This window comes from Sinohyriopsis cumingii, chromosome 3, assembly GCF_028554795.1.
Source record: "Sinohyriopsis cumingii isolate HCF-2022 chromosome 3, ASM2855479v2, whole genome shotgun sequence".
Taxonomy (NCBI): domain Eukaryota; kingdom Metazoa; phylum Mollusca; class Bivalvia; order Unionida; family Unionidae; genus Sinohyriopsis; species Sinohyriopsis cumingii.
In genome coordinates, this window is record NC_142963.1 from 69,840,291 (window position 1) to 69,867,926 (window position 27,636).

Here is a 27,636-nt window from a genome sequence, read left to right on the forward strand (position 1 = left end):
TTTTATATTATGAAGTCAAAATAAGTGTCACTGTATTCTTGTGTCACACTACTGTCAGTCAGTGAATCTGGGTGCTGGGACAGTTTTATATTATGAAGTCAAAATAAGTGTCACTGTATTCTTTGTGTCACACTACTGTCAGTCAGTGAATCTGGGTACAAGGGACAGTTTCCTATAAAGTCAAAATATGTATCATCATATTCTTTGTGTCACATTACTATCAGTCACTGAATCTGGGTGTAGTGCCAGTCAGTGAATCTGGGTACAAGGAACAGTTTTATATTATCAAATCAATATATTTGTCACTGTATTCTTCTTGTTATACTACTGTCAGGCCATGACTGGGTGCAAGAGACTATAAACTGAAGTCAAAATATGTGTCAGTCTGGAGCTCCTCTGATTTGTAGAAATCTAGGGTATCATATATTTACCCATCCATGAATATGACTGTAACAATGTATTATTAATACACAATGACATACTAAACCACCTCTGAGAGTATACAGTAGTAAAAAGAACATAAATGCAAACCACCTTGTTGACATCACTATAGTAAACAGAACAAATGTTTGACAGAAACGGTAAACTTCATCAGACTACCAAATAACATATCTTAAAATGGTGTCATTCTCATGCAGTTTAAAGTTTTAAACAATCTGTTTACATTCTTAATACTTTGTTGCTACATGGAGTTGTATTCAGTTGTGTACCATTTGTATTGTATCCAAGCATTTATATCTTCACAAAAGGTACACTTAGAAGAGGAATTTAAAGTTTGAGGAAGATATACTGAAATGTAATGTTTTGAAATGAAATACAATTTATTTTGTTAACACCCGATATGCTTGCCTTATTTTCTTCACTGCATTAGGTAAAATGAATGGTGGTGGTGGGTTTGAAGACATTTTCTTAAGTCTGGAATTTTTTCAACAGATTTGTCTTGGAGATGCTGCCAGGATTTAATCTAAAGGGGGGAGCTCCCCCTTGTCACCAAACTAAAAGGGGAGTAGAAAAATGGAGGGGTAGGAAGAAAAATTCATTGTTCAATATTTGCCCAAAACTTCAATGTCAATCTCTTTTTTCCTGCTTCACTCTGTTAGAGTTCTATCGAACTCAAAGTTTTTTAATTATGTCGCCTGTAGTTGTATAAGGATTAATCTGTTGGTTGTTTGAGCTTATTCTGAGCCTAATCTATGAATGAATATTGTTCTATGCTGAGACCCGCCTTTTACCAGTCTGCTGTCTGAAGGGACACATACATAGCTAGCATAGCCAGCTTGAACAAGTTGGGAAAGTGTTCATTATGGTTGCTATGTACAGTTGGGAAAGTGTTCATTATGGTTGTTATGTACAATTTTCCACAGCTCATAGGTATTGTCATTTGGACACTTCTGCTTCAAAAGAGATTTTGTACTAGATAATCTCTGACAAAATTATAGTTTCTTAAGTCCATGCATTGCTTACTATTATGCCCGATTTCCTATCTGCTCCGTTATGCTGTATTAGGATTTTAAGTCCATCAGTGACATAGTTAAGACAGAGATGTTTTGATCAAATAAATATGTGTAGTTTTTAATTTCATTTTTGATGCTTATTTATTTATCTTATAGTTTTGTAGCACAAGATCCCACAAGGCTAAATTGTTTGAGAAAAGAAATGAAAATTGTACTCCACTTTTAGGGACCAAGAATTCCATGTTCTGGTGAGTGCATGTGTGTGATGAGGATTTTTAACGTAGCATTAACAATTTTTCAGTCATACTGCTATGATGTCTGCAGTGTGACAGTTTATAATGATGTCTAGCACTGGGGCATCATGCCACAGACACGTAGCATGATGTCCCACCCAGTCACACTATCCTGACACCAGACTGACAAGTCCTAACACTAACCTCTTAATGCTGAGCGCCTTGTGAGGTAGCTGTTTAACCACTAGGATGCTCTTTAACCACTAGGCCACCAGAGTGGTGCATGTTCTGGTAAACCAGTAATATTGAACACCTCTGCCTGGCAGCATCTCTTGCCTTTTCTGCTCTTCCTGTTGATTCAAAGAACAGAACTGATGTCTGAAGTGCGGCCATATATGGCAGCCAGTATAACTGGTGGAGGAAGAACCTGGGAAAACCCTTGTAAGTACAACCCATGGGAAGCTACTGGCATCTTTCTCAGATACCCACCATGGCCAAGCCCGGCTATAAAAAAAAGTACAGTTTTAAGATTTGCTGGTGTAAACTGGTGGGTATATTGTCCCAAATTTAATTTTATTGTTGACATGCTAACAATGCCAATAAGCTAGCTATATGGTGAAGGATCTGCAGAGCCAATCAACCATAAAATCTGTAACAGTATTTCCACCAATATTTGTCAGCAAATCTAAAAATCCAGTAGTTATCTCGATTTTAAAACAATATGGAAAATTGTGTTAAAACTGAAAAATGCAGCTTGTCTGTAGCAATATATTAAAAATTTAACTTTCATATGAATCCACTTGGCAGCTTTCTTAGCATTTTTCTGTTCACATTTGCAGAAATGAATCTGAGATTGCTTTATAAATGTTGTTCTAGGGTTGTTCTGGGCAGAGAGAACCCTCTTACAATCAGTGTTCTTGAGAGGCATGTACATGGTTAGCTTTGCTAACTTTAACAAGTTAGGAAATAAATCCTTATAATTAGATCAAATAATGAGGCAAAGGGGTGCAATGAAGGGACGGATGAGCAAACAGTGGGGGCAAAGTGGCAGGCATTTTGAGGGGAAGGAGAGTGCACCCCTCTATTCCTTTCTAGCCAGAACTCTAATAACAAAACAAAATACATTAAATAGCAAATGTAAAATGTTTTAATTACTTTACAGTACAACTCCCTTTTGCTACAAGGATATTGTTTTAGTATGCCAAAGTCTCTAATCTGTCACGTTTCTTTTTCTAATCTGTCACATGTTTCTTTTTCTAATCTGTCACATGTTTCTTCTTCTTTTTTTCTATCTGACCAAGAACCCTGAAAATTTGCTTCTTGACCTCTTTCTGTTTCTCTGATTTCCTGGCATTAATTTTCTCCATCTCTTTATGGTGTTTAGTTGCCCGTTCTATCATCTGCATCTTCTCCATTTTCCTTTTGTGCTCGTGTATAGTTTTCACCATATGCATCAACTTAGCCACCTGAAAAATAAATGTACAATTTGATTTCTATGGAAATAAAGATGTCAGAGCTGTTCTGTATCCCCTTTCTAAAAAATCTACTGGAAAGTACAGCAGGCTGTGGTCACAATGCTCATTTTGCACCTCTGAAGTGCCAGGTGCAGTACTGGGATCTGGCATGAACAAAGGTAGGTCATCACCTATCTAATGTCAATCCTTTCCTTCTGGCTTGAAAATCTAATTGGATCATCTACATATGAATACAAATATGCCTATCAAATTGCATCAGCTAAACTCTTGTGATCTTAATAGTTAAAAATGTGTATTTTTTTGTTGCAAAACAGCTGTAATGGCCTAAAAATGTAACGGGGTAAACTACTCATAACCTTGATAAAATGTGTAAAATTGCACTGCTCTAAGTAATTAGTTTTTATGATATCACGTTAAAAAAGTTGCAGGACAGACACATGGTCAGACAAAGCAATATGCTCCCTCATGTCACAATCTTGCCTCATATAATGAATTATGACATCAATTAATGAAGAATACAGTGCATACTGACAAATATAGGCACTGACTTTCAATTAATGAATAATACAGTGCATACTGATAAATAAAGGCACTGACTTTCAATTAATCAATAATACAGTGCATACTGATAAATAAAGGCACTGACTTTCAATTAATGAATAATACAGTGCATACTAACAAATATAGGCACTGACTTTCAATTAATGAATAATACAGTGCATACTGATAAATAAAGGCACTGACTTTCAATTAATCAATAATACAGTGCATACTGGTAAATAAAGGCACTGACTTTCAAGTAATCAATAATACAGCACATACTGATAAATAAAGGCACTGACTTTCAATTAATGAACAATACAGTGAATACTAACAAATAAAGGCACTGACTTTCAATTAATGAATAATACAGTGCATACTGATAAATAAAGGCACCGACTTTCAATTAATTAATAATACAGTGCATACTAACAAATAAAGGCACTGACTTTCAATTAATGAATAATACAGTGCATACTAACAAATATAGGCATTGACTTTCAATTAATCAATAATACAGTACATACTGATAAATAAAGGCACTGACTTTCAGTTAATCAATAATACAGTGCATACTGATAAATAAAGGCATTGACTTTCAATTAATGAACAATACAGTGCATACTGATAAATAAAGGCATTGACTTTCAGTTAATGAATAATACAGTGCATACTGACTAATGAAGGCACTGACTTTCAATTAATAATACAGTGCATCCTAAAAATTGCTCTTTCAATTAATGAATAATACAGTGCATACTGACTAATAAAGGCACTAACTTTCAATTAATAATACAGTGCATACTAAAAATTGCTCTTTCAATTAATGAATAATACAGTGCATACTGACAAATAAAGGTATTGCTTAAAAGAAGATTTTTGTTCCCAAACAAGAGCTGGAAAAAATGAGTCTTACATTAAAAGTTTGTTCATCTAATTTCCAATGACCAAGTCTAATGCCTATTTTAACACAAGTCACATTCTCTAATTACAATGTTACCTAATTATCAATGGAGGAATATGCATGGCTAGATGGATTTGAACATGGATGCTCTATAACCTTTCAAGATACACCACACAGAGTTCCCTGCAGCCAACACAAGACCCAGAATACCCACCTTAGCCTCATGTGGTTCCCTGACTACAACCACCCTCTTGATGGGATCCTTCCTGGGCTTTAGGAATTTGGGTGTGTCTTTAAACGGCAACACCTTCTGGAGATCTTTGGGGATTACCAAAGGTGTAAATTTACGTCCTGCTCGCTCAATGGGCTGAAAAAAAGATGAATTCCTGTGAAACCCTCTGAATATCAAGTAACAGCCATTCACACACATTAAGGCAAGGCAAGGCATTATATACTACAATAACCTAACAAAATTTAAATTTCAATGAGTACTTTTTTGTCAGCATATTAGATGTCAAAATTTTCCCAATTATTAACCGTCAGTATCTTGGCATTATACAATGCATACTGTTTGCTTTATTATTTGTGCAGACCTTGTGATTTACTGAAATTGTGAATCTCAGCTCTTGACGACAAGCCCCAAGTCCTGGATCCTCAAATTTCAGTCATGAATGTCTTCAAAAGACACACATACCACGATCAGATGTTCTTACAATTATTTTTACAGGATCAGTCGAAATGCGTATTTTTGTAGGCAAACCCACAACAGGTCAATACAAAAATATCAGTGCAAGGCAAACAAACAAAATTTTAACACCAGCTGTTGTTCTTTACTGTCTGTATCAGATGTCTGTGACATCCATTTACCTGACACTTATTATCAGGTGTAACAACTTGCTGAGTAGTCTTTTCATCTTAACCAAACACACATCAACTGAATCTGAATAGGCTAGATTTTAAAATCCTGCCAGTATGGCGCTGACTGGTTCAAGAAATGTTTTAGTTATTCAATATGAAACACAAAGGCACAGCACTGCAAAGTATATTAGCTTGATTAAATTAGTATATGGTAAGCAAATGTTTCATTTATTAAATACTTAAGTAAAAATGTACAAAACTTATTGGTGAACAAATTTTCATATTGTTTCATTGCTATGTTTTCACGTGTCAAAAATATATCCTTTCCCATCATGCCATGTAATGCTTGACAGCATGTGCCTATAAAAGTTATGCCTCGTGCAACAAAAACAAACACTTTGTGAGCTAGAAGAAATATATAGAAAGTACATTAAATTTCAGATGAGAAAATACATTTTTGCTGAAGAAATTCAACTCAATGTCATTCATATCTGTATGATGCCATTTCCCCTTACTACCTTGAAAACAGCAATAAACTCTTTGTAATGCATTGCTAAATTGGACTTTCTTTGTGGTCAGAGAGTTTACAAAATGTCAGAAATGTAATTTGCTATGACAGATTCGGTCCTCCCAATTTGACCACTCTCTTAAGTCATCGACATTTGTATGTCAGAATGAATGTGAGGTTAATCTGTGAATGGGGACTGGGATGTTGTGCTAAAGAATTTAATCTTCTAAGCTCCATTCTTGAGCACATCTGGTATATAATAAAAAGAGAAATTTTCTTTTCTAGTGTAAACAGCAGATATATTTCATGTGATACCAAAAATCATATATTTAACTATGGTTTTGCCACTTGTTAAAAATTCACATTTTTCATGTCACATGATGAAATATATCTGGTACTAACACAGGAAAAGAAATATCCTATGCTTATTTGTGATTTATACTCAGATTTACAATAAACATGGTCATGTGGCCAACAAGCCTATTAAGTTTGTTTCTGTAAAAAGAAAAATGTGCAGTGATCACTCTGCCAGTTTTAAGAACTGATTCCTGCAGTAATGAAAGTGAGGATGAAAAGTAATTGAAGCTGCGTCTGATTATCTGAAACTGGATGAACACAGTCTCTATATCTTGAGAGACAATGGTAATGTAAGCTCTTTTACCATGCTGGAGCAAAATCCAATTCAAAGTCCGTCTCCAATGTGGTAACAAACTCAGCTAATTAGATAAAAGATTATCTCATACATATGCACAGATCTTGTTCCTAAAAAGTTCTCAAAAAATCTTGATGATATTAAAAATAGACCTCACTTAACTTGCTTATTATTCAGTTTGATGATATATGCAAAACTGGAATATTTAAACTCAATGCCATCAAGTTTTAGCAAGATATTTAAGTTTAATTGTCATGTCAAATATTCCCTGAAGGCCATCAACAACTTTTGCAATTTCCATGACCTGAATCTGTGTGACATTACAAGAGGAACCCGAAATGTGAATCACTTTTGCTTTACCATTGTCAAGTGTCAAGTTTTTATAAACTGTTTCGTGATTGCATCATGGGAAGGGTGTGAGTCATTGGTGGATGCAACAGATGAAGCATATCCTCACTGTCTTAACATTACAAAGATGAATATAATCATACAGCAATTTCCCAATAAGCTAAACCTCAAATACAAATGGTGTGTATCAAGTCATCAAATTCTTCTTTTCTTCTTAGAGAGAGAGAAAGAGAGAAAAAGAGAGATGATGTTATGACTGCTGAAGACATACATTTGCACTCATATCTTTACAATACATGCAAGTTGTAAACCAAAAAAGCCATATAAACAATAACATATATTGGATGAGGAAGTTTCATATTCAGCCTCAAGAGCTATGTCAACCAAATACAATATTACTTCACTATTACGTGTATGCTTAACTCAAATTTTAATATAACTCTTCCAACATACTCTAAATATCAGCCTATTTACCAAGTCTGATTCTGAGGGGGTCAGAAATAGTCTTTTCATGGTAAAAAAAGCTCAGGCAATCTTACACAAGATCATTTCATTAATATGCATACATACTGCAAATAGTAAAACTCACTGGTGATCCAATCTTGATGACATAAGCCTATTTACAAAGTCTGATAAAAAAATCTCATCATAAATACAGACACTTAAGTTCTGACCAACTCAGGATATCCAGTACAAATTTACCATAATATGTGTGGATCTTGTTCATCATCAAACTCATTGTGATGATGTTAGGGAACTTAGGAATTTTCTTAATACCAGCTGGATTTAATGAAACAAGAGAGGGATAACTTGAACATGTGATATTTTCATGAATTCAGATCATTTTTGGCAGAAATGTTTCAAATAAGCATGAATTCATCATGCATCAAAGAATAGAATAGAACCCATTTGGAATTTTCATTTTAATTTTGTATTCCATTCCCATTTGCATTTCATCTTGCCTTTTTTCATTTTCAGTTTCAGAAATGCATTTAGGTTTTGCGTTTATCACTTTCATCATTTTTTATCACTTTTGTATCTTGTTTTATTAAAACTGTACTTTTTTCAAATGTCAAATGGATTAAATACAAGCACAGAAAAATGTATGATAAAATTTAACTGCAGTAAGAGTAATAATATATTTGGAAAGTATTTGTCTGTTGTTTTCTTTTGTTGAAAAAAGGACTGTATTGATACAAGAACAAATGATGATGTCATTACATCAATGGCAGTTTTGTTGTTTATGATTGCTTTGATAAGAACAATGTTAAAGCTCAAAACAGAAAACTGTTTATGTACAAAATCTGAGTCAGAATTATTACATGAAAGGGCATTTTACGATGGGATTTCAGCAGCAATGTTACAACTAGTAACTGAAAGCTGTTAGTTTACATAATCTTAGTCTGAATTATTACATGAAAAGGGGCTATGACCGTGTGATTTCAGCAGCAATGTTGTAACTGTAAAACTACATTAGTGTACAGAATGGGTTATTAAAACTACATTAGTGTACAGAATGGGTTATTAAAACTACATTAGTGTACAGAATGGGTTATTAAAACTACATTAGTGTACAGAATGGGTTATTAAAACTACATTAGTGTACAGAATGGGTTATTAAAACTACATTAGTGTACAGAATGGGTTATTAAAACTACATTAGTGTACAGAATGGGTTATTAAAACTACATTAGTGTACAGAATGGGTTATTAAAACTACATTAGTGTACAGAATGGGTTATTATATAAAAGAGCTTATGGTAGCAGTCTCCAAATCCAATCATGAAATGCACTCATGTGACATTCCATTATTGCTTATTACTTTTATACTGTACATCTGTACATTCCATTTTCTTTAAAACACATTAATTTCATTTGTTTCAGTAGCATTCAATGTGAATTTTGTTTGCACTCACTCTGCATTTAGTTTGCACTCACTCTGCCTTTTGTTTGCACTCACTGCATTTTGTTTGCACTCACTCTTATTTTTTTTTTGCAATCACTCTGCATTTATTTGCATTCATTCATCCTGTAGTTTGTTTGTATTCACTCTGCATTCTGTTTGCATTCATCCTACATATTGTTTTCATTTTACTGGTAAAATGAATCATTTCAGGGTTTGTAAGCAAACATAATCCTTGTATTACAATACTGCTGGATCTTCACCTTGTACACCGAGTCCTTCTTCTGCTCAAATTTCATTCCCCTCTCTCGTCTCAGCTGTCCAGTTGTTTTCATTCCCATCCAGGCTGTTTTCTCCTTAGCAGGCAACAGGAGGGTTGTAACAGGATTATAGAATGCAGGCACTTCCACTGGATACCAGGTTCTCACAAATACTATGTCTAAAATACGAGATAAATGTAAGTCGCTTTTGCAGAATTAAAAACCCCAAAACACTAAAAGTTGTACATAAAGTAACCTGTCAAATAATGAATTCTACCGGGTAATCATTTACCACAGATTTAAAAAAATTAAATACCATTACATTTAGTTATTTATTAGTCTACACAAGGCAAATCTACTGGAACATGGATTATGTGAGTTACTGAAGTCTACATGAAGCAGGTTCAACTGTCTAAGTGTGTGTGGGGGGGCTACTGATACTTAGATGTGAGTTATAGATATCACTGATAATACAATCAAGATCAAAGTGTCACTTACAGAGCACAAGCTCAGTCTCTACATAAACACAAGCAAATGACAGTGAGGCAAAGGAATCGGACTTGGACAATATTTACGATGACTCAACCACAAAGATTTACAATGCCTAGACATTGGAGGATCTTGAAACTTTATGAAACAATGAGGATGAATTTCCGCACTTTGTGCCAGGTGACGTTTATTGGATACTTTGAATCATAAAAATGTGCACTTGACTTTCATTGTTCATTTGTACGCAGCATGGGATTAACATATTACAGAATATTGTGAATTGGATGATTCTGAACTATATTTATAACGGTATGTGACTTATATTTGAATTCATGGATTTATGATATAAATGGATTTAAAATGTCAAGCATTATTGACTTTAATGGATTTAATTAGGACAAAATTGTGAGTTGTCAATTTATATGCAACATATCCCACTCAGGAATATTATTGTATTTTGCACTGGTTCTGTTGTGTACCCACCTACCTACCTACCCAACCACCCACCCACCCAGTTGGGCCTGTTTATTATTCTGCAGTGCAACTTTGACTCACCGACAACAAGTCACCCATTCTGACAGATCTGACTTGCAAAATACACCAGGACTTATAGGAGGATCATAGAGAAATTGGCTTTTTGTAGGCCTATAATGGTTTTTTTATTACTTATAAGCAAGTCGACTTACAAGCAACTATATATGCTATAAATGTATTTATACACCTCTGGTGAAGCACAATGAGATACATCCATAGCACTGATATATCAAATTGCTTTACACCAACATTTTCAATGATGCCCTGATTTCAATATACATATATATGCACACTAAAATTTAACCTACCACTCAGGAGTATTTTGTCCTCAAATGTGGCTCGGAAAGCTCCTTCAGGACTCTTAATAGCTTTTTTAATCTGGCCTCTAATCCCGCTAACTGTCCGAATGCTGGCACCTTCAAACTTTGCAACCTCAAGAGCAGAGTTAAACATGCCTTGGATGAAGGCTGTTTTTCTATAGATTTTTAATGGTGTACCCGTCAGCCTCAACTTCTTGAGAATCTGCATGGACTTGTCCAGCTCTAGCACCACCCCAGTTGCCGCAATACGAAAATTTTGCTAGAAATGAGAGCAGTTAGTAGGTATATGAATGGAATTAAATAAGAATTCAAAAGCCAGTAAATTTAGGTAGCAACAGCATAATGAGACAGATTATAGATGTTATTTAAGTTTTCAATACAACTACCACATGATTAAGTACTCTAAGGTTTAATAATTAATCATATAAGCAGTCATATAAAATAGCAAATGCATTTATATTAAAAATGTGTAAAGGTCAGAGAAAACCACATTAAATGCATCATCAAAAGAAAAATCAATGCAGTAATTATTTGATTGAAAGATTAAATTTATATACATAACTTACATTAATTACAGCCTTCACTGACATTAGGGGAAAAAAATGAGACTTTTCTGAGTTCCTGTGCATACAAATTCTGATCCTAGAGGGTGGAATTTCCTTACATAGCACTAGTGCAAATGATGATTATTTTTCCTCCAACTCCTAAAAAATGTGTTTTAATAGTGATGGATCAACTGAAATGGTCATCCTCTTGCTGACTGGGTTAATAATGTCACTGCCAGGTCCTCAAGTAAAATCCAAGAACTAATAGTCATGAGGGAGGGATTTAATAGTAATGTGTGGAAGATTTAATATGTGTAGGAGGATCTAATAGTAATGTATAGGAAGATTTAATAGTAATGTGTGGAGTATTCAACAGTCATTTGTATGAGGATTTAATAGTAATGTGTGGAAGATTTAATATGTGTAGGAGGATCTAATAGTAATGTATAGGAAGATTTAATAGTAATGTGTGGAGTATTCAACAGTCATTTGTATGAGCATTTAATAGTAATGTGTGGAGGATTTAATATGTGTATGAGGATCTAATAGTAATGTATAGCAAGATTTAATAGTAATGTGTGGAGTATTCAACAGTCATTTGTATGAGGATTTAATAGCAATGTGTGGAGGATTTAATAGTAATGAGTAGAGTTTTTAATAGCAATGTGTAGGGGGTTTAATAGTAATGTGTAGGGGATTTTAAAGTTATATGTGGAGGATTCAACAGTCATGTGTACAAGGATTTAATAGCATTGTGTTGGAGGATTTAACAGTAATGTATTGAGGATTTAATAGTAATATGTGAGAGGGTTTATTAGTAATGTGTAGGGGGATTTAATAGTAATGAGTGGAGTTTTTAATAGAAACGTGTATTAGTATATAACAGTAATACGTATGAGGTTTTAATAGTAATGTGCTTGAGGATTTAATAGTACTTTAATCTGGTTAAGTACTCTGAAAAATAAAATTTACTAACAAAATTTACTTTCTCTATGGAATTCATTACCCAGTCATCTAAATGTTAGGGGAAAAGGTAAAATGCACCTGCTAACCCTAAAACAAATTCTAAGTAAGGCAGTCAATAGTTTTTAAGAAGTCAGACCAATTCTCAGTTGTTGTTGATGGGAAACTACTGGCAAGCTTTCTCATATACCCACAATGGCCTAGCCAGAGACTCAAACCCAAGTGGACAGAGGTGAAATGTCAGTGATCTTCAAAGTCAAGCACCTTAGACCACTCAGCCTACACCCTTCGAGGAACCCCAATTTTCAGTAAGGTGCAACAAAATATCATATTGGAAAACATGTATTTGAAAAAAGTTCGTAAGTGTGATCTGATGCAGCGAAGTCTGTAAATTACAGTTGGACTTTAACAACCTCAAGTTCAGTTTCCAAAGCTGCAGTTTCAAACCCTAATGAGGTCAATGGCTCCAAGAGCTCTCAACCTAACACAATACGTTGTTTTTAAAATTTCACATGATGTTGGTGATCATCTCACCTGCTGTTAACAGTACTCAACTCGACAAAGATGCCCAATAAACATTTCCAGGATAAATGCTGATTTTCTTCTTTTTAACCAGTAATCTAAAAATATTCCATTTTATACTCCTGTGCTGACCACTGAAACTGATAAGAGGCTAATTGTCCTTTTGCCATCAACACATTTGTTTGTTACATTACACTCTAGACATAACCAAAAGCTAGATAATGCGGGCATTTTTCATGGTGAAAAATGGCCAGATTACGGTTTACGAGGTACTCCAGTAAAGTTACCCTGGATCTGACCCTTCAAGTAGTGCAGGTGAACAAGGACTCAGTCTTGCATCATTGCCTCTTTTAACATAACAACTGAAGACAGGGAGTACATCACCATTTTCTGGTCGCTCGCTGAAAGCAACCAATTCACAGATTCATACCTTTGAAGCCCATATGCATCATTATGACCATAGAACAATCTATACCTGTAGTGGAGACAGTTTGAGTCCACCGAAAAAGCATACAACTCACTCTATCTAAAGCATGCAACTCACTCACCCCAAATTTAGGGCTATCAGAAAACATCTTTAATGTGATAGTAGCTTCACCAAGATTCCGAATAAAGACTTGAACTTATATGAGCTGAGCCCAAAAAAATCCCACTTTACGGTTCCTCTTAGAAAATAACGAGTGTCCTGGGCCTTTTCATGTGTATACCCTCTACCTTTATACCTGAATGCATCAGAAATCAAGAAGTGGTAGCTTGTGATAGTTACAGAAACTATCTTTCTCATCAACATACCAGAGGAAAGCATTAGCCAGCTGAGGGATCATGGTAATCAAAAGGATTATACCGTTGCCTGTACACCAGTCCCTAATAACAATATGAACAAAATGTCTGTCAAGTGTATTAACAATAATAACACTTGATACTTGAACAAGCAAAAAATATTGGCAGTGTGCATGAATAAACAACCAACAACAAACACCAACAATAACTCTGTTGGATCACAAGGTCAGAATACGTCCACCAAGTAAAAAATTCATACAAAACTGAAGAAAAAACCCCCAATAGAATGCAACATGTAGCAAAAAATGTTAAGACACAATAACAACTTTCTAGAGGTAAAGGTCGAAATAATGAAGATATCATAGAATGTTGATTTTTCTGAGCAAAAGCATAAATTGTTAGACATCTACCTGATGGGTCGTCACCTAGCGATAAGGGCAGGTAATGGGTAAGAGTTTCTTCCCTTTGCATAGACTATAGAAGGGAAAAAGTTGTTGCATCTTTCTGGGAGGGCTGGATTCAAGAGCAGTGGCGTATATTTTCCTAATGTTTATGTCATCAAGTAATGTATTTGACAGAACTGGGACATGTTCATCATCTTGATATACCCACTGCTTGTCTTTAGAATATTTCATATATGCTGAACATATCGCCCTGGGACTTACTTTCTGACCAATTATAAAATGCCCAAATCAGCTGTACATTGCATCCGGTGGGAAATGACTTGGCATCTTCTGTAAACAATTTAATGTAGCCTGTACCAAAACCAGGCACCAAGGAACTAATTCCCTGTCCCAATCAAGCTTGGGAGTAGTCCATTCAATTTTAAGGGCAGTGAAGGATTCACAATATACAATTTCATAAAAGCACATGAAAGAAAACTTGTAATAATCCTGCACATATTATTATTATCGTGTGGAGTATGTGCTCAGCCATTTAACAAAGTCATCTTCAGCAAGGTGCAGAGCCTGCAGTCCATGAGGGAACTTTGTCGGTGGACAATTGTCCACAATGTGTGACATGGTCTGAGGAACTCCACAGCAACAGAAAGGCTTAGTGGCCTGGTCCTATTGGACAATGACCCTGTCCTGTCTGAAAGCGATTCAGTGTGGTCCACATATGATGTAGAAGGCTGAAGCCAGGATAACTATGGGGTTCTTAATTTGATGTTTGTTGCAGCCCTAATCAGGTGCATCTTGGACATTCACACGGGCAAGCAACATCGTGCACATACAAAATGAAAGAAAAGGGTATCCCACACATCTCTTGAGTAAACCATATCCAAGATGCATCTCCCTACCCTCTTGATCCACCATACAAAATTATGAAGACAAAACTTAAATGCTTATTCCACCACCCTGCAAAGTGATATTTACATTATGTACTTGCTTATAAGTTGAATCCATCTACATACAACTAAGACCCTTATCTGCCATTACATGACGTACCACCAGATCGAGGTCTATGTTGTATGCTCTACTGATTACTATGAATAAATTGCATAGACCCAGATCTGCATGTGCATTATGCAATGGCAGATCTGGGTCTGTGCAGTTTACAGTCTGACCTAAGTGAGTATATAGAATACATCTCTCCATGCTAATGCAGTTTTAACAGTGAAAACTCTTACTGTAGCTTCAAATACTCACAGTGCTACCAGCTACACATTCCACGGCCAATAAACCTGTTCCTTGTGGAGTGATAGGACCTGAAATTTTAAATAGTTCAATATATTTTTGTTAAACTTAAAAACACATCATTTTTCTTCAGCCTAAGTCAATCTTGTGTATCTCTCAGATCTGAAGTAGCCAAGAAAATGAAAATTAAATTTTAATAACTACAGCAAATATTAATAACAACTGATCCATGATCTATATGACTGAATAATTCCCATTTTTATAGACAGTTTTTTTTGCCAAATGAATGAATGTAAACCGAACATGTCGATAAATTTTCAACTATGATCGTTTCATTCTACAAAAAATATATATGACTGCTTCCATGGTAAAAACTTGATATGCAAATCAAATGGAAATAGTGATACTTAATTCAGTTTAGTCGTTGTATTATATAAAGACTGGGCCTGATTTTGGCACATGTAGCGTAGGTATTAATGCTATGTACATATGCAGCTGACATGTTATTTGTTATATTCAAGTCAACACATGTATTAATGTAGACGTAGGTCTTTATATAGATTTTAATATGCATGAAATATGAGAGTTCAATGTGGGAGTGAGCTAAAAGTGATGAAAATTATTTTTTCTTAAAATTACCCAAAACAACAACAGATATATAAATTATAGCAAGGAAGACATTTGTTTCATTGGGAATTTCCCTGGAAGATGAAAAGTGTAGTGTTTGCTAACCCCAGAAGCTGGCATGGCAGTGAAGATGTTCAGGTGTATATTTCAGCAATCTGTTCCTCAGGTTGTGATCTTGTATAGAGTACAATGGAAGGGTCTGAAATCTCCGCCAGCCAAGGGAGATAACAATAGGATTCTTTGTCTTCAAAATTCTCTTGTGCCATCTATGTTTCTTCAAGCGAGTCTGAAAGAGTGGGCGTAAAAAGTTAACCCATCCTTGACAAATTTGAATCGATGATCTACATATGAAAACTCACCTATCAAGTGTTATAAATTAATATGATGAAGGCTTTACCCAAATTCCAGCCAATGCAATATAACTCTATGGGTGGGATTTCTCTATCTTACATCAATACACAATTCTGATTTTTTATAATATATTTCTGGATCATGTTCAATTTAATTTATTGTTCAAAATAATAACTGCTTTAAATAGCTAGTGCACACTATTTCAATCAGTGCATGACTATAGTAAAAGTTGTACAGGTATTGTATGTACTTTTACTCATCTTAAATTTTAAATATAAAATGCTTTAACACTAATTTTGTTTAACCAAAGTATTTTGAATCTGATTATTAAATGTTCTGTTCCTTAACTGTCATCAAGAAACTTCCAGAGGAAAATTGTCGATCAGTATGGACTTTTACAAAGGTGTCCAGATTCTAAACTAGGTCAAGAAAAGAGCATGTTGAGTCTAATCATCACAATATAGGGTAGTACAAATTAGTTTATCAACATGTGTAGCTTTCATTATGACATCACAGCATGCAACATTCAATCTAGATTGTACTGGATCACACCTGTAGGTTGATGTCAGTTAAAAAATGCAGACATATTTTAGCACTGATTTTGCCATATGTACTTATTGTGGCGCGTGAATATTGACATTCCAAGGAATATGGATATATGAGGATCCAAATAAAGTGAATAACTGCCATTTAATCGTAACTATAATCAAATTCTTAAAATGACACTCACTGCTGAAATAATCTGTGTTGAACGCCTACATGACATATGTGAATGTTACTAGGGCAATTTTCATCATTCATCAGATTTCAACAGAACTGTCAGAAACATTTTTTCGTACAATTTTGTTATATCTTTCTAATTCTTTAATTCCTAGAGATGGTAACACTGGAAAAGACTATAACGATTTTTATAATATAACAGCAAGCAATGAGAAAGCAATATTTAATAGGACAAAATACCATTAAATTTGGAAGGCTACAGTGACATCATGTGATTTAATACAGCAGTCATTTTAAGCAGGAATGAAACATTTAGCATGAATGTTCCACTTATAAAATTGTCCTTGTACATAAAAGGGCAAATGTAAAAAATTGTTTTTCTACTTGCTTGATACAATTATATCTGACATGTCATTTTCAGATCTCAGCAGAAATCAAGTTAAGTGCAATTATTGTGGTACGATATCAGTGATAAATATGAGTGCAAAGGTTCATTTTACTTTTACTTTTTTCTGTCAGAAAATAAATCCTAGCAGATTATGATTCCTCATGGAGTATTTTTCTGTATGGAAAAAGAATGTTTTTTAATTTTATTTAAGATTGCCAAAAATCTTTTAAAACCCTCTTCCTTGATGACTGTGTTATGATCTGTCCTTTGTCGTTACCCCTCTACTTCAGGACACGTTGAATAATACTCTTTGTGAAATGTGCAATAGTAAATTACTCAACACATTACATAAGACAGAATACTATTCTCAAAGAGGCAGATTAAAACTTCAATTCTGAGAACCTGCTCAGGGATAATTATGATTTGAAAATAAAGAAATATCATTTCTAAAGACTTATTAAACACATCATTCCAAATCAAAGAGCAGAATGATCATGTATTACCAAGAATAAATGCACACTGGAGAAGAAACAATCTTGATTTGGATCATAACTCCATATGACTAGTGAAATCTCCAAGCCTGCTTTGTATGATAAATATTTTCAGTATCCCTCTCTACTCTAAGAATAATTCTATCTTTACCTGCACATATCCTACATTGCCTTCATTATTCAGCAGGCCTCCAAGGATAACTGGATAAGTGGGGTCGAAGTTAGTTACAAATTCACACGGCACAGTGTTCACCTCCACTCTAACATACATTCCTGGTCGAAATCCCTCATATTGGACACGCATTTCATCGGTCAGATTTTCAAATTCTGCTCTGTTTAGCTGAAATGCAATTGAAAACATAAACATGTCAGCCGTGTGCCACTAAACATTTGTAATTTTTCTCACAAGCACTTATCTCTGCTTATAAGGTGACATAAATACAAGCCCTCCACACACCCAATTGAGGGTGCAGAGGTGAGAGAGAGAGAATTCTATATTTTGTCATAAGATCAATGACTGAGAATAATGCTGGTGACATTATTTATATGTATAGTAGATGAGGAAGCAAAACACTGTAAATATCATTGCAGGCCGTTCTTTCATTACAACTTTTCTCTTGAATGGTGACTAATCTGTTATCACGTATGGGAAATGGTTCTGTATAACACATAATTGTTGTATGGAATTCATCAATACAAAATGATTTACCATATTTGGTGAAAATCCATACCATGTTTGATTAAAATCCATACCAAATTTGGTGAAAATCCATACCAAATTTGGTTAAAATCAAATAATTCCCAGTAAAGTTATCTTGCTGAAACTAAATTCTTGACAGACGGATGGAAAGACATAATTACTTCAGATATTTCATGAATATTTATTAGTTACTTAAATGTGTTTGTGGGGAAATGCTCTTGAAGTAGATTTAAAAAAAATCTAAATACCCTAGCTTGCTCCTCTGCTTCAGCCTTCCAGTTGTCATAAAACTCTGTATCCCCCTTCATGTCATACACTTGGTCAAACATCTCCTTTAGCTTTCTCTTCTTCTCCAGATGTCGCTCGGAAGCAGTCATCTCTTTCTTTTTTTTCTTCTCCACATCTATCAAAATAGGCAATTTTACAAGTTAATAAAGAGATCAAAGCCAACAAGAACTTTTATAAGGAAACTAAACTTCAATTTTCAGAATCTTGGCATTACTTATTGAGTGAACAGCTTGTTTTGTAAAAGTAACAGGCTTCTGAATGTGATGGGTGGATATGAACAATTTGCAATAACAAGTCTCATCAAATGTAAAATATACAAAACTACATACGTGTTTTGAAATAAGTCAGCAAAAAGAATTAGTCTGATATGGCATAGGGACCATTTTGCTGAGACATACCCATAAGCCATATCAAATGAGTTCTTTCCCTTGACTTACAACAAAAAACAAACATGCACTTTTGTATTCATTACATGCCCCTTCATTTACACCTATAAAACATATTTAACTTTACAATATTAATGAAATTTAATATGAACTGGGATTTAGAAAAGTTTAATTCACTGCATCTAGAATTAACAAGATGCAGACATCAGAGAAGATACCAAATTAGTTCCAATCTGTGTGTGATGTATGCTCAATATCTGTCTTGAACACCAGATCAACCAATCAATATTAAATGAGTATGTAATACATAGCTTTATTATACTTCTTTTATGTAAAACCCTCTTTCATTGGTTAGATGTTGACCTTTTGAATCCAAATCAACAGGTGACTCCCTTGTCTTAAGTGTAAGCAATACACACTCTGATCAAGGTACAAGACAGATCCAGTTTTATTCTTTCAGTTTTGCTGCCTTGATCTATGACATACTGACTCCAAAAAATGATTGGTGCCTTTCATGTCTCAACTGCAAGCTATGTAAAAGGTTTGGTCAAGGTTTAAGGCCCAGGAAGTTATCTTGTGAAAAAGGTTTTCCTTCATGGAGTCTACACGACCTTGAAATTTGCCCTTTAAACTCCAAATTACATGGGTGTCTTCCATGTCTCAATGCAACTCATCTTCAAAGGTTAGACAAGGCATGTGGAACAGAATCAAAATACTTCTCTGGAAATTATTTATTTATCTGTCAGTCCATGTGACTTTGGCATTTGACCACAAAATGAACAGGAGACTTCCCTGTCATAAATTCAAGCCCCTACAAGTGTGGTAAAAGTAGGTGATAAAAGATCTAAAATTAGTCTATGAAAACCATTTTTCTTCTCAGAGTTACCATGGCCTTGACCATTGACCTTTTGACCCCCAAAACAAAAGGGGTTGTTCTTATGCTATTTATATATTTTTGCTAAGGTATCTGGCATGCACGTCAATTTATATCACATTGAGAGAAAAAAATCTTTTGGTCATTTACCATTCAACCTTTAAGCCTGAAGTTGATAGATTTGTTCCAAGTCCCAAATGCAAGCTGAATACCAAGATGGTTGGATGGATGGATGGAGAAACATCATAACATGATGGATATATATAAATATGGATAACATTACTGAACACAATTCTTAATCACGATTCAAAAGCATATTTCATGACGATATCTCAAAGGGTTCAGGAGATAGGCAAGCTGATTACAGTATACCCACCCCAACCCACTTTGATTGCAGGTGGTATAACTAAGTACACTGGACAACAAATTTTTACAAAAGTCATGTTACTGAAATAAAATTAGTCAATTCTTATCAATTTTTATGTGCTGAACACGAATATGACAGTCAAATTGCAAAATTGGCTCTAGTTTTTTTGTAATCTGCAAGAAATTAATGTTTACATAACGAAATGCATTCCAATAGTAAAAGGTCAACTGTAATAGCCTACCTATAAAAAATCAAGTCACTGACTACATCTTAGATTTCTTCGCCTGTCTCTTGTACAGCTGTTCGGGAGCATCTCTGAGGAGTGTCCAGCAGTAGTCAGCCAGCATTGTAGTGGACCATTTTCCCTGGTATCTTTGTTCCATTGTTGCGATATCTTGATGAAAACGTTCGCTGTGTTCATCACTAACAATACCACAGTTGCTAGGAAAGAAATCCAAATGGGAATGAAGGAAGTGAATCTTTAGAGACATATTGCAGCCAAGTTTCTTATACTTCATCAACATGTCTTCTACTAGTTCCTTATAGTTTTCTGCCCTAACATTTCCGAGGAAGTTTGTAGAAACTAGGCGAAAAGCATTCCATGCTTGTTTCGCGTCACCTTCCAGCAAGTTGTTGAACCGGTCATCTTTGAAAAGCTCTCGAATCTGAGGACCCACAAAAACTCCCTCTTTAATCTTTGCTTCGCTGAGTCGAGGGAATTTTTCATGCAGGTATCGGAATGCTGGCAAAGTCCGGTCAATGGCTTTCACGAAGTTCTTCATCAAACCTAGTTTGATGCGAAGGGGTGGTAGCAAGATTTTCTGAGCCTCAACCAGAGCTGGGTGTTGGATATTCTTCTCTCCAATGGCTACATTCTGCCTGTGAGTCAATTCCTTCCTCATGTAGTGCATTTCCCTTGCTCGGCTATCCCACTCGCATAAGAAACACATGTATTTTGTATATCCTTGCTGCAGTCCCATTAAAAGGGCAACTACCTTCAAATCACCACAGAGGTGCCAGCTATACTTGTTATACTCAATGGAATTCAGTAGCTGCCTTAAGTTATCGTATGTCTCTTTCATGTGGACAGCATACGCTACTGGAATAGATGGAAGAATGTTTCCATTGTGCAAAAGCACAGCCTTGAGACTCAGTTTCGAAGAGTCCACAAATAGTCTCCATTCTTGTGGGTCATGAGTGATTTTTAAAGCATTCATGAGGCCCTCAATATCGGAACAGAATATCAGATTACTTTCCTTTCTGGAGAAAGGCTCCAATTGCTGGTGGCGCTTTCGATATGCAGTAATTGTGACATCTTCTTCTAGAAGATTCCATTGTTGGAGTCTTGATCCTAGCAATTCTGCCTTGTTCTTTGATAAGTCCAAATCACGAATCAGGTCATTTAGTTCTTCCTGTGTTATTCTGTGTGGGGTTGATGATGCACCACAGTGAAAATCTGGATCACTGCATGCTGATGGACCAGGAGAAGAACAGGTCGACTCACCTTTGTCTTCGTCAGATGAATCAAGAGAATATTCTGCTGGAGGTTCTGGAATAGGAAGTCCCTCACCATGTGGAACTGGTCTCAATGCAGACGGAATGTTTGGGTAGACTATTCTTGACTTCTTTCGCTTCGTTATTCCGCCGGAAAGAGGAGGAACCAAGCAGAAGTAACAGTCATTTAGGTGGTTGCTTGGCTCTCTCCACACCATTGGGACTGCAAACGGCATTGATGACCTTTTGCAATTCAACCACTGTGAAAGCTGTGTTGTACATGTAGCACAGCATATATGCGGAGCCCAAGGCTTGTCTTGGTCACCAACCTTGCATCCGAAGTAAAGATGATATGCCTTCTTCACTTGAGAATTGATACTTTTCTTCTGGTTGGCAAATGTCACTTCCCCACAAATATAGCAAAAATTGTCCGCGGTATTAACACACTTTCGAGGCATTACTGTTCTTTATTGTACGTAAATGGATAAAATAATAAGTTTTATGTAACAGTAGCTTGAACTGTCTCGCACAACGTCTAAAATATTTTAAATGCTGAACCTATCTGATTGGGCTTTATATAGTACACTGCTTACGTCAGCTTCAGCAGCCGCCTGGCATTAGTATAATAGGCCTACACATGTATAGTACACTGCTGACGTCAACTTACTTCAGCAGCCGCATGGCATTAGTATTGCATTGCATCAGAAAATGATGCAATCAACTGTGGATGATGTGAGCATGATGGTATTATGCAATGTTACATCATTATTCCGGATGTTGCTGCAGTCCTACTGGAGAAATTTACACAGTGAAACATAGAAAATGAGGTATATGAATATCTTCAAAACGAGAGCCAATACAAATTTTTCACGGTTATATTCGTGTTCGGCACACCAAAATACTACAGATTAGGGCCTTTTCAAGTCAGTAATGATTTCACTGTTGACCAGTGGTATTAATACTGGTTTCCTGTCTACCGTATGAGCCAAATTTTCATTATGTGTGCATGTAGAATCTGTATCTGATATTTGTAAACTAAACAATATCTGCCATAACTGAACTAATTCTCAAATGCTATTAGAAAAAGTAAGCTTAACTTTTACTGATATGCATATGAAAGAGTAAAATATCTTTCCATGCAGTTTTACAGTCATTTTCTTTTGGTTACCTATTTAGTCCAGATGTTTCTTTTAAACCGTATTCTGTTTTTGACAATGAGAAACTGCATTCTATTTACTGGTTTATCATGCTAGTGCCTAAATAATTTTCTTCCTACATGTGTCACATTATCCCGACACCAGGCCGACCAGTTCTAACACTAACCTCTTAATGCTGAGTGCAAAGCGAGGCAGATGTTAATACCATATTTGTAAGTCTTTGGTATGACTCGGCCAGGGATCTAACCCATGACCTCCCGCATTTGAGGTGGGTGCTCTAATCACTAGGCAACTTGAGTAGTCAAATTTAAGTGGAATAAGTTTTCAAAAGATTTCAGTTTGTTTCTGTTTGCTTACAATAGTATGGAATTTTCACCTTTCTGGGATTGCTGGATTCAAGTGGTAGACTGGAGTGTATTTCCTAAACTTGATGTGATAGGGAATGTTTTTGACAGTGTAAATACAAACTCAAGATGAAACTGAGCATCAGCTGTAGCTTTTTAATCGTCCATTGTTGTTTATTTTTCACATTAATGATACTGTATACTTTCCTCTGTGTTAGCACACAAAATGGCATTAACATTTTAAACAACAAAAAATGAATAAAAGGAATGCCTCACTTTCCTCCTGAATGCCACCATCCTTAGTCTCTCCCTCCTCCACCTCAGAATCCTCCATGTCTTCCTCCCCCATCAGGTCTCCACTTTCTGCTGTTGAACTCCTGTGAATCTCCCCTGTCTCTAGGTCCTCAAAATCCCCATACTGCTCATCTGAATAACATGTAACACACTCATATGACGAAAGTTAATTGTTTGGTCTATTCAAATGAATAACATGTAGCACACTCACATGACTAAAGTTAATTGATTGGTCTATTCAAATGAATAACATGTAACAAACTCACATGACTAAAGTTAATTGATTGGTCTATTCAAATGAATAACATGTAACACACTCACATGACTAAAGTTAATTGATTGGTCTATTCAAATGAATAAGATGTAAAAAAAACCTCACATGACTAAAGTTAATTGATTGGTCTATTCAAATGAATAACATGTAAAAAAAAACTCACATGACTGAAGTCAACTGACTGGTCTACTCAAATGAATAACATGTAACACACTCACATGACTATAGTTAATTGATTGGTCTATTCAAATGAATAACATGTAATACACTCACATGACTAAAGTTAATTGATTGGTCTATTCAAATGAACAACATGTAACACACTCACATGACTAAAGTTAATTGATTGGTCTATTCAGATGAATAACATGTAATACGCTCACTTGACTAAAGTTAACTGATTGGTCTACTCAAATGAATAACATGTAACACACTCACATGACTATAGTTAATCGATTGGTCTATTCAAATGAATAACATGTAACACACATGACTAAAGTTAATTGATTGGTCTATTCAAATGAATAACATGTAATACACTCACATGACTAAAGTTAATTGATTGGTCTATTCAGATGAATAACATGTAATACACTCACATGACTAAAGTTAACTGATTGGTCTATTCAAATGAATAACATGTAAGACACTCACATGACTAAAGTTAATTGATTGGTCTATTCACATGAATAACATGTAATATACTCACATGACTAAAGTTAATTGATTGGTCTATTCAAAACTGACAGATGACAATATTTCCTACCAAATTATCTGAGCAAGAGGTCCAATACTGATAAGATCACTCATCTGACCAACCTCTACCTAACAAACAAATGCAAGAACAGTTGGCCATGAAATCTGGGTCTTTAAGATGTTTTGTATACATATTTATTATGCTACAAAAACAATCACATCAAGGTTGCTCAGTACTTGTGTCTTCACCATATTGGATGACTAATCAGTATCATCTACAGAAGGACTCTAAATGCCAAGATGCTTAGTGTCAAAGATGGACAAATTCTTGTGTGTGTTTTCTATTAGAAGTTGTTTCTATCTTCATTTTGATAATAGTCAAAGTCCTCTTTTACTGAATGCTTTCTGTTAAATTGTGTCAAATTTTATTTTCTTCAAAGGTGATTAATTTTTCTTTTAACTTGTTAATAATGGCAGCCGTATTTAATGGCAGATCAGCATCATTTGCACAAACCTAGAATTCTGTTGAGCATTTTCTTTGAGTAAGTTTGTTTCTCCATTTTCTGGTTGTAGTAACAGCAGCCACATTTAATAATAGAGTTGCTTCTTTTGTATAAAATTGAAGTTGGTCAGATTCTGCCCAGTCATAAATTTGAAAATGTGTTGCTACTTTTCGAATCATATCATTTAAATAAATCTGAAACGCATTCAAGCTTTTTATCAAATTAGGTCAGTTTGTTAAGCTGTTATTTAATCAAAATTAATAACGGCTTTCCTACTTTTTGTAACTGCTGCCATATAGGACAGCAGATTGGCATTAGTATGACAAACTTTGTCCTTCATTCCAGAAAGCTTACTGTAAAATTTCAAATTCTGTTAGGTGGTTTCTGAGAAAAATTCATTCAAAGGAGTTTCTAATTTTAGTAACGGCAACTGTATTTTATGGCAAACTGACTGTATTGCACAAATCTGATGCAATTTTTACAAAATGTTTCTGTCTAATCCAGTCAAATTTCTACACAGCAATTTCAGTCAACTAATTTGTTTAGAGACTTATTTTGGGAGTAATGATAGTTATACTGGATGGCAGATTGGAGTAATGATAGTTATACTGGATGGCAGATTGGCATCATTTCTAGGAAACTGAAATCTCATTATGTTAGATGCTCTGTTTCTTATTTGTTCAAATTCTGTTGAGCAGTTTGTCAGAAGAAGTAAACTTAAATATTTTTCTATTTTAGCGACTGTGTCCATACAGATCAGTACCACTGTACAATTTTGAAAGCCTTCTATACCAGTATGATTTCTGTCAAATATGTTCAGATTCTGTTGCATGGTTTAGGCACCTCAATCAAGATGAAACCACTGACAGCTCAACATGAACACTTCTGACTACAGTGTTGAAAGGTAAAGTCCATGGCTGCAACAAGTGTCATATCCAATTATACTAAGTCTTGTCCATACCAGTGACTGCCAAACTCCCAAATAGTGATCAGTTTTTCAGATGGCAATTCAACAAATTTGGCACTTTAAAATTTGACAGTTTCTCCTGATATTCAGATCTGCTGTGCAAAGTCACTGCCAGATAGTAACGTAACATTTTCTATGAGGATGAATTAATGACAAAATGAAATAAATTTAGAATAGATTAAACTGATTTAGCAACTAATTTATGAATTATTATTTGCAGAAGGAAACAGCATTAGAGAATAGGAGAATTATTACATCCAGATAAAATATAATGGGTGAAGACAACCATATCCTGAATAGAGAATTTCCATAATGCAACCCAATAATAATAAATGAACTGTTTGGGTGGTGAATTTGATCATCAGTGGGAATTTCTAGTGGTCAATCTAGACTAAGTATAAATCCAGTGCATTTTTTATGACATTCCTGGGAAACATGTCCACAACGATATAATTCTTATACATTTATTCATAAGCTTTATCCTGATCTGATAATAAAAGTTGTTTTGCTTGTTTGTCCATTCTATATAGAGGCAGCTGGAAAGAAAATATTAACCATGACATTACTGTACATAGCTGAATATAGAAAAGTTAAAAACCATTATATCTTTACATGCACTTTCAAACTTTCTAAAATTTGCAGATAAGAAAAGGTCAGTATAATTAAATGAATAAACTGCACTCTAAGACCAACAGTTCTATAGTTCGGTTTTTACATTTTATGCAAATTTGATGACAACTGTTCTTATCTTCATTAAATGATAAATATTTTGCATTTAATATTCTCCAGAATTATGCAACTTATTGCAGAGTGACACAATTGTACATCCTCAAATTTGTAGCAAATGAATTGCTTTTGTAATTTAATTTTAAATAAGGTGTTTTGTATTCTGTTCAGTTCTGTATTCATTTCATGCGTTAAGTCCCAGACTCATTATGTGACAGAACACTGTTCAACCCCTCAAATTCATATCACTGGAGTGATATTTATGACACTAGACATATTAAGACCATGAATTAATATAATTACCATCATCTTGCAATCTAGCCCGAGCATCCTCACTAGAGTCCCATTTTCCTGTCACAAAACAATCCTTGATCAGATCCCGAACCTGTGCCAAAGAAAATAGAATGGGAACTGGAAATTCTTATGACTTTCCCTTCAAACAGAAACCCATGTCACAAACCTAAAATCAGACCAGTCTTGAAAAATTAGATTTCTGATAAGTCTTTACCTAATTTGGTTTTGATGATGTAAAACATGCTGGAAAAACTACGTGATCTCTGAGAGACTCTGATCTGTTGGTTGTTAAAAATGATAAATCATAATGCAATTGTAAAAGAATCCATTTTAGATGCACATGCATTTTCATGTGTTTCATCCACGCTTTAAAAATAAATTTTTGTTCTTTTCAAATTACACCATGAAGAGAAGGACTTCTAGTTTGATACTGGTGTGGTTGCAGGAGTTAGTTGTTTTTAAAATAAAACAACCAGATTCAACAAAATTGTATCACCTGCCAATCACAACAAAGTAAAAAACATTACACAATGATGTACTGTTACCTTTGTGACAGAGCTGTTGAGTTATTGGACCGACAGGAAAAGTAACCACATTTCATGGCCCCATCAAGAAAGGCATTAATTACAGTAATCAAGTGCAAAAGGGTGTACAAAATTTGATCTGTCACACTAACCTTACTCATATAATTTTGCATGTGATATGAGACAGAGAAAAATAAGTATACCTTGAGATCCATCCCATGCTTTGTACATGGTCTGTGAGATTAA

At 34.9% G+C, this 27,636-nt stretch overlaps 1 protein-coding gene across 5 annotated transcripts in view; it reads right to left on the reverse strand.

Annotated features, from left to right (window-relative positions):
- Positions 1 to 2,816: 2,816 nt before the first annotated feature.
- LOC149803061 (ribosome biogenesis protein BMS1 homolog) overlaps positions 2,817 to 27,636 on the reverse strand; it is a 57,204-nt gene continuing 32,384 nt past the window's right edge. For all 5 annotated transcript variants that reach the window (XM_089952623.1, XM_089952620.1, XM_089952619.1 and 2 more), the window contains exons 14-23: positions 26,876 to 26,957; positions 23,389 to 23,538; positions 18,451 to 18,605; positions 17,654 to 17,842; positions 15,658 to 15,838; positions 14,938 to 14,996; positions 10,467 to 10,737; positions 9,139 to 9,314; positions 4,821 to 4,973; positions 2,817 to 3,153 (exon numbers count right to left, since the gene is read on the reverse strand). In XM_089952623.1, coding sequence (XP_089808749.1) covers positions 2,944 to 3,153; positions 4,821 to 4,973; positions 9,139 to 9,314; positions 10,467 to 10,737; positions 14,938 to 14,996; positions 15,658 to 15,838; positions 17,654 to 17,842; positions 18,451 to 18,605; positions 23,389 to 23,538; positions 26,876 to 26,957 — 1,626 coding nt within the window. In that variant the 3' untranslated portion in view covers positions 2,817 to 2,943. The remainder of the gene's footprint in view (positions 3,154 to 4,820; positions 4,974 to 9,138; positions 9,315 to 10,466; positions 10,738 to 14,937; positions 14,997 to 15,657; positions 15,839 to 17,653; positions 17,843 to 18,450; positions 18,606 to 23,388; positions 23,539 to 26,875; positions 26,958 to 27,636) is intronic.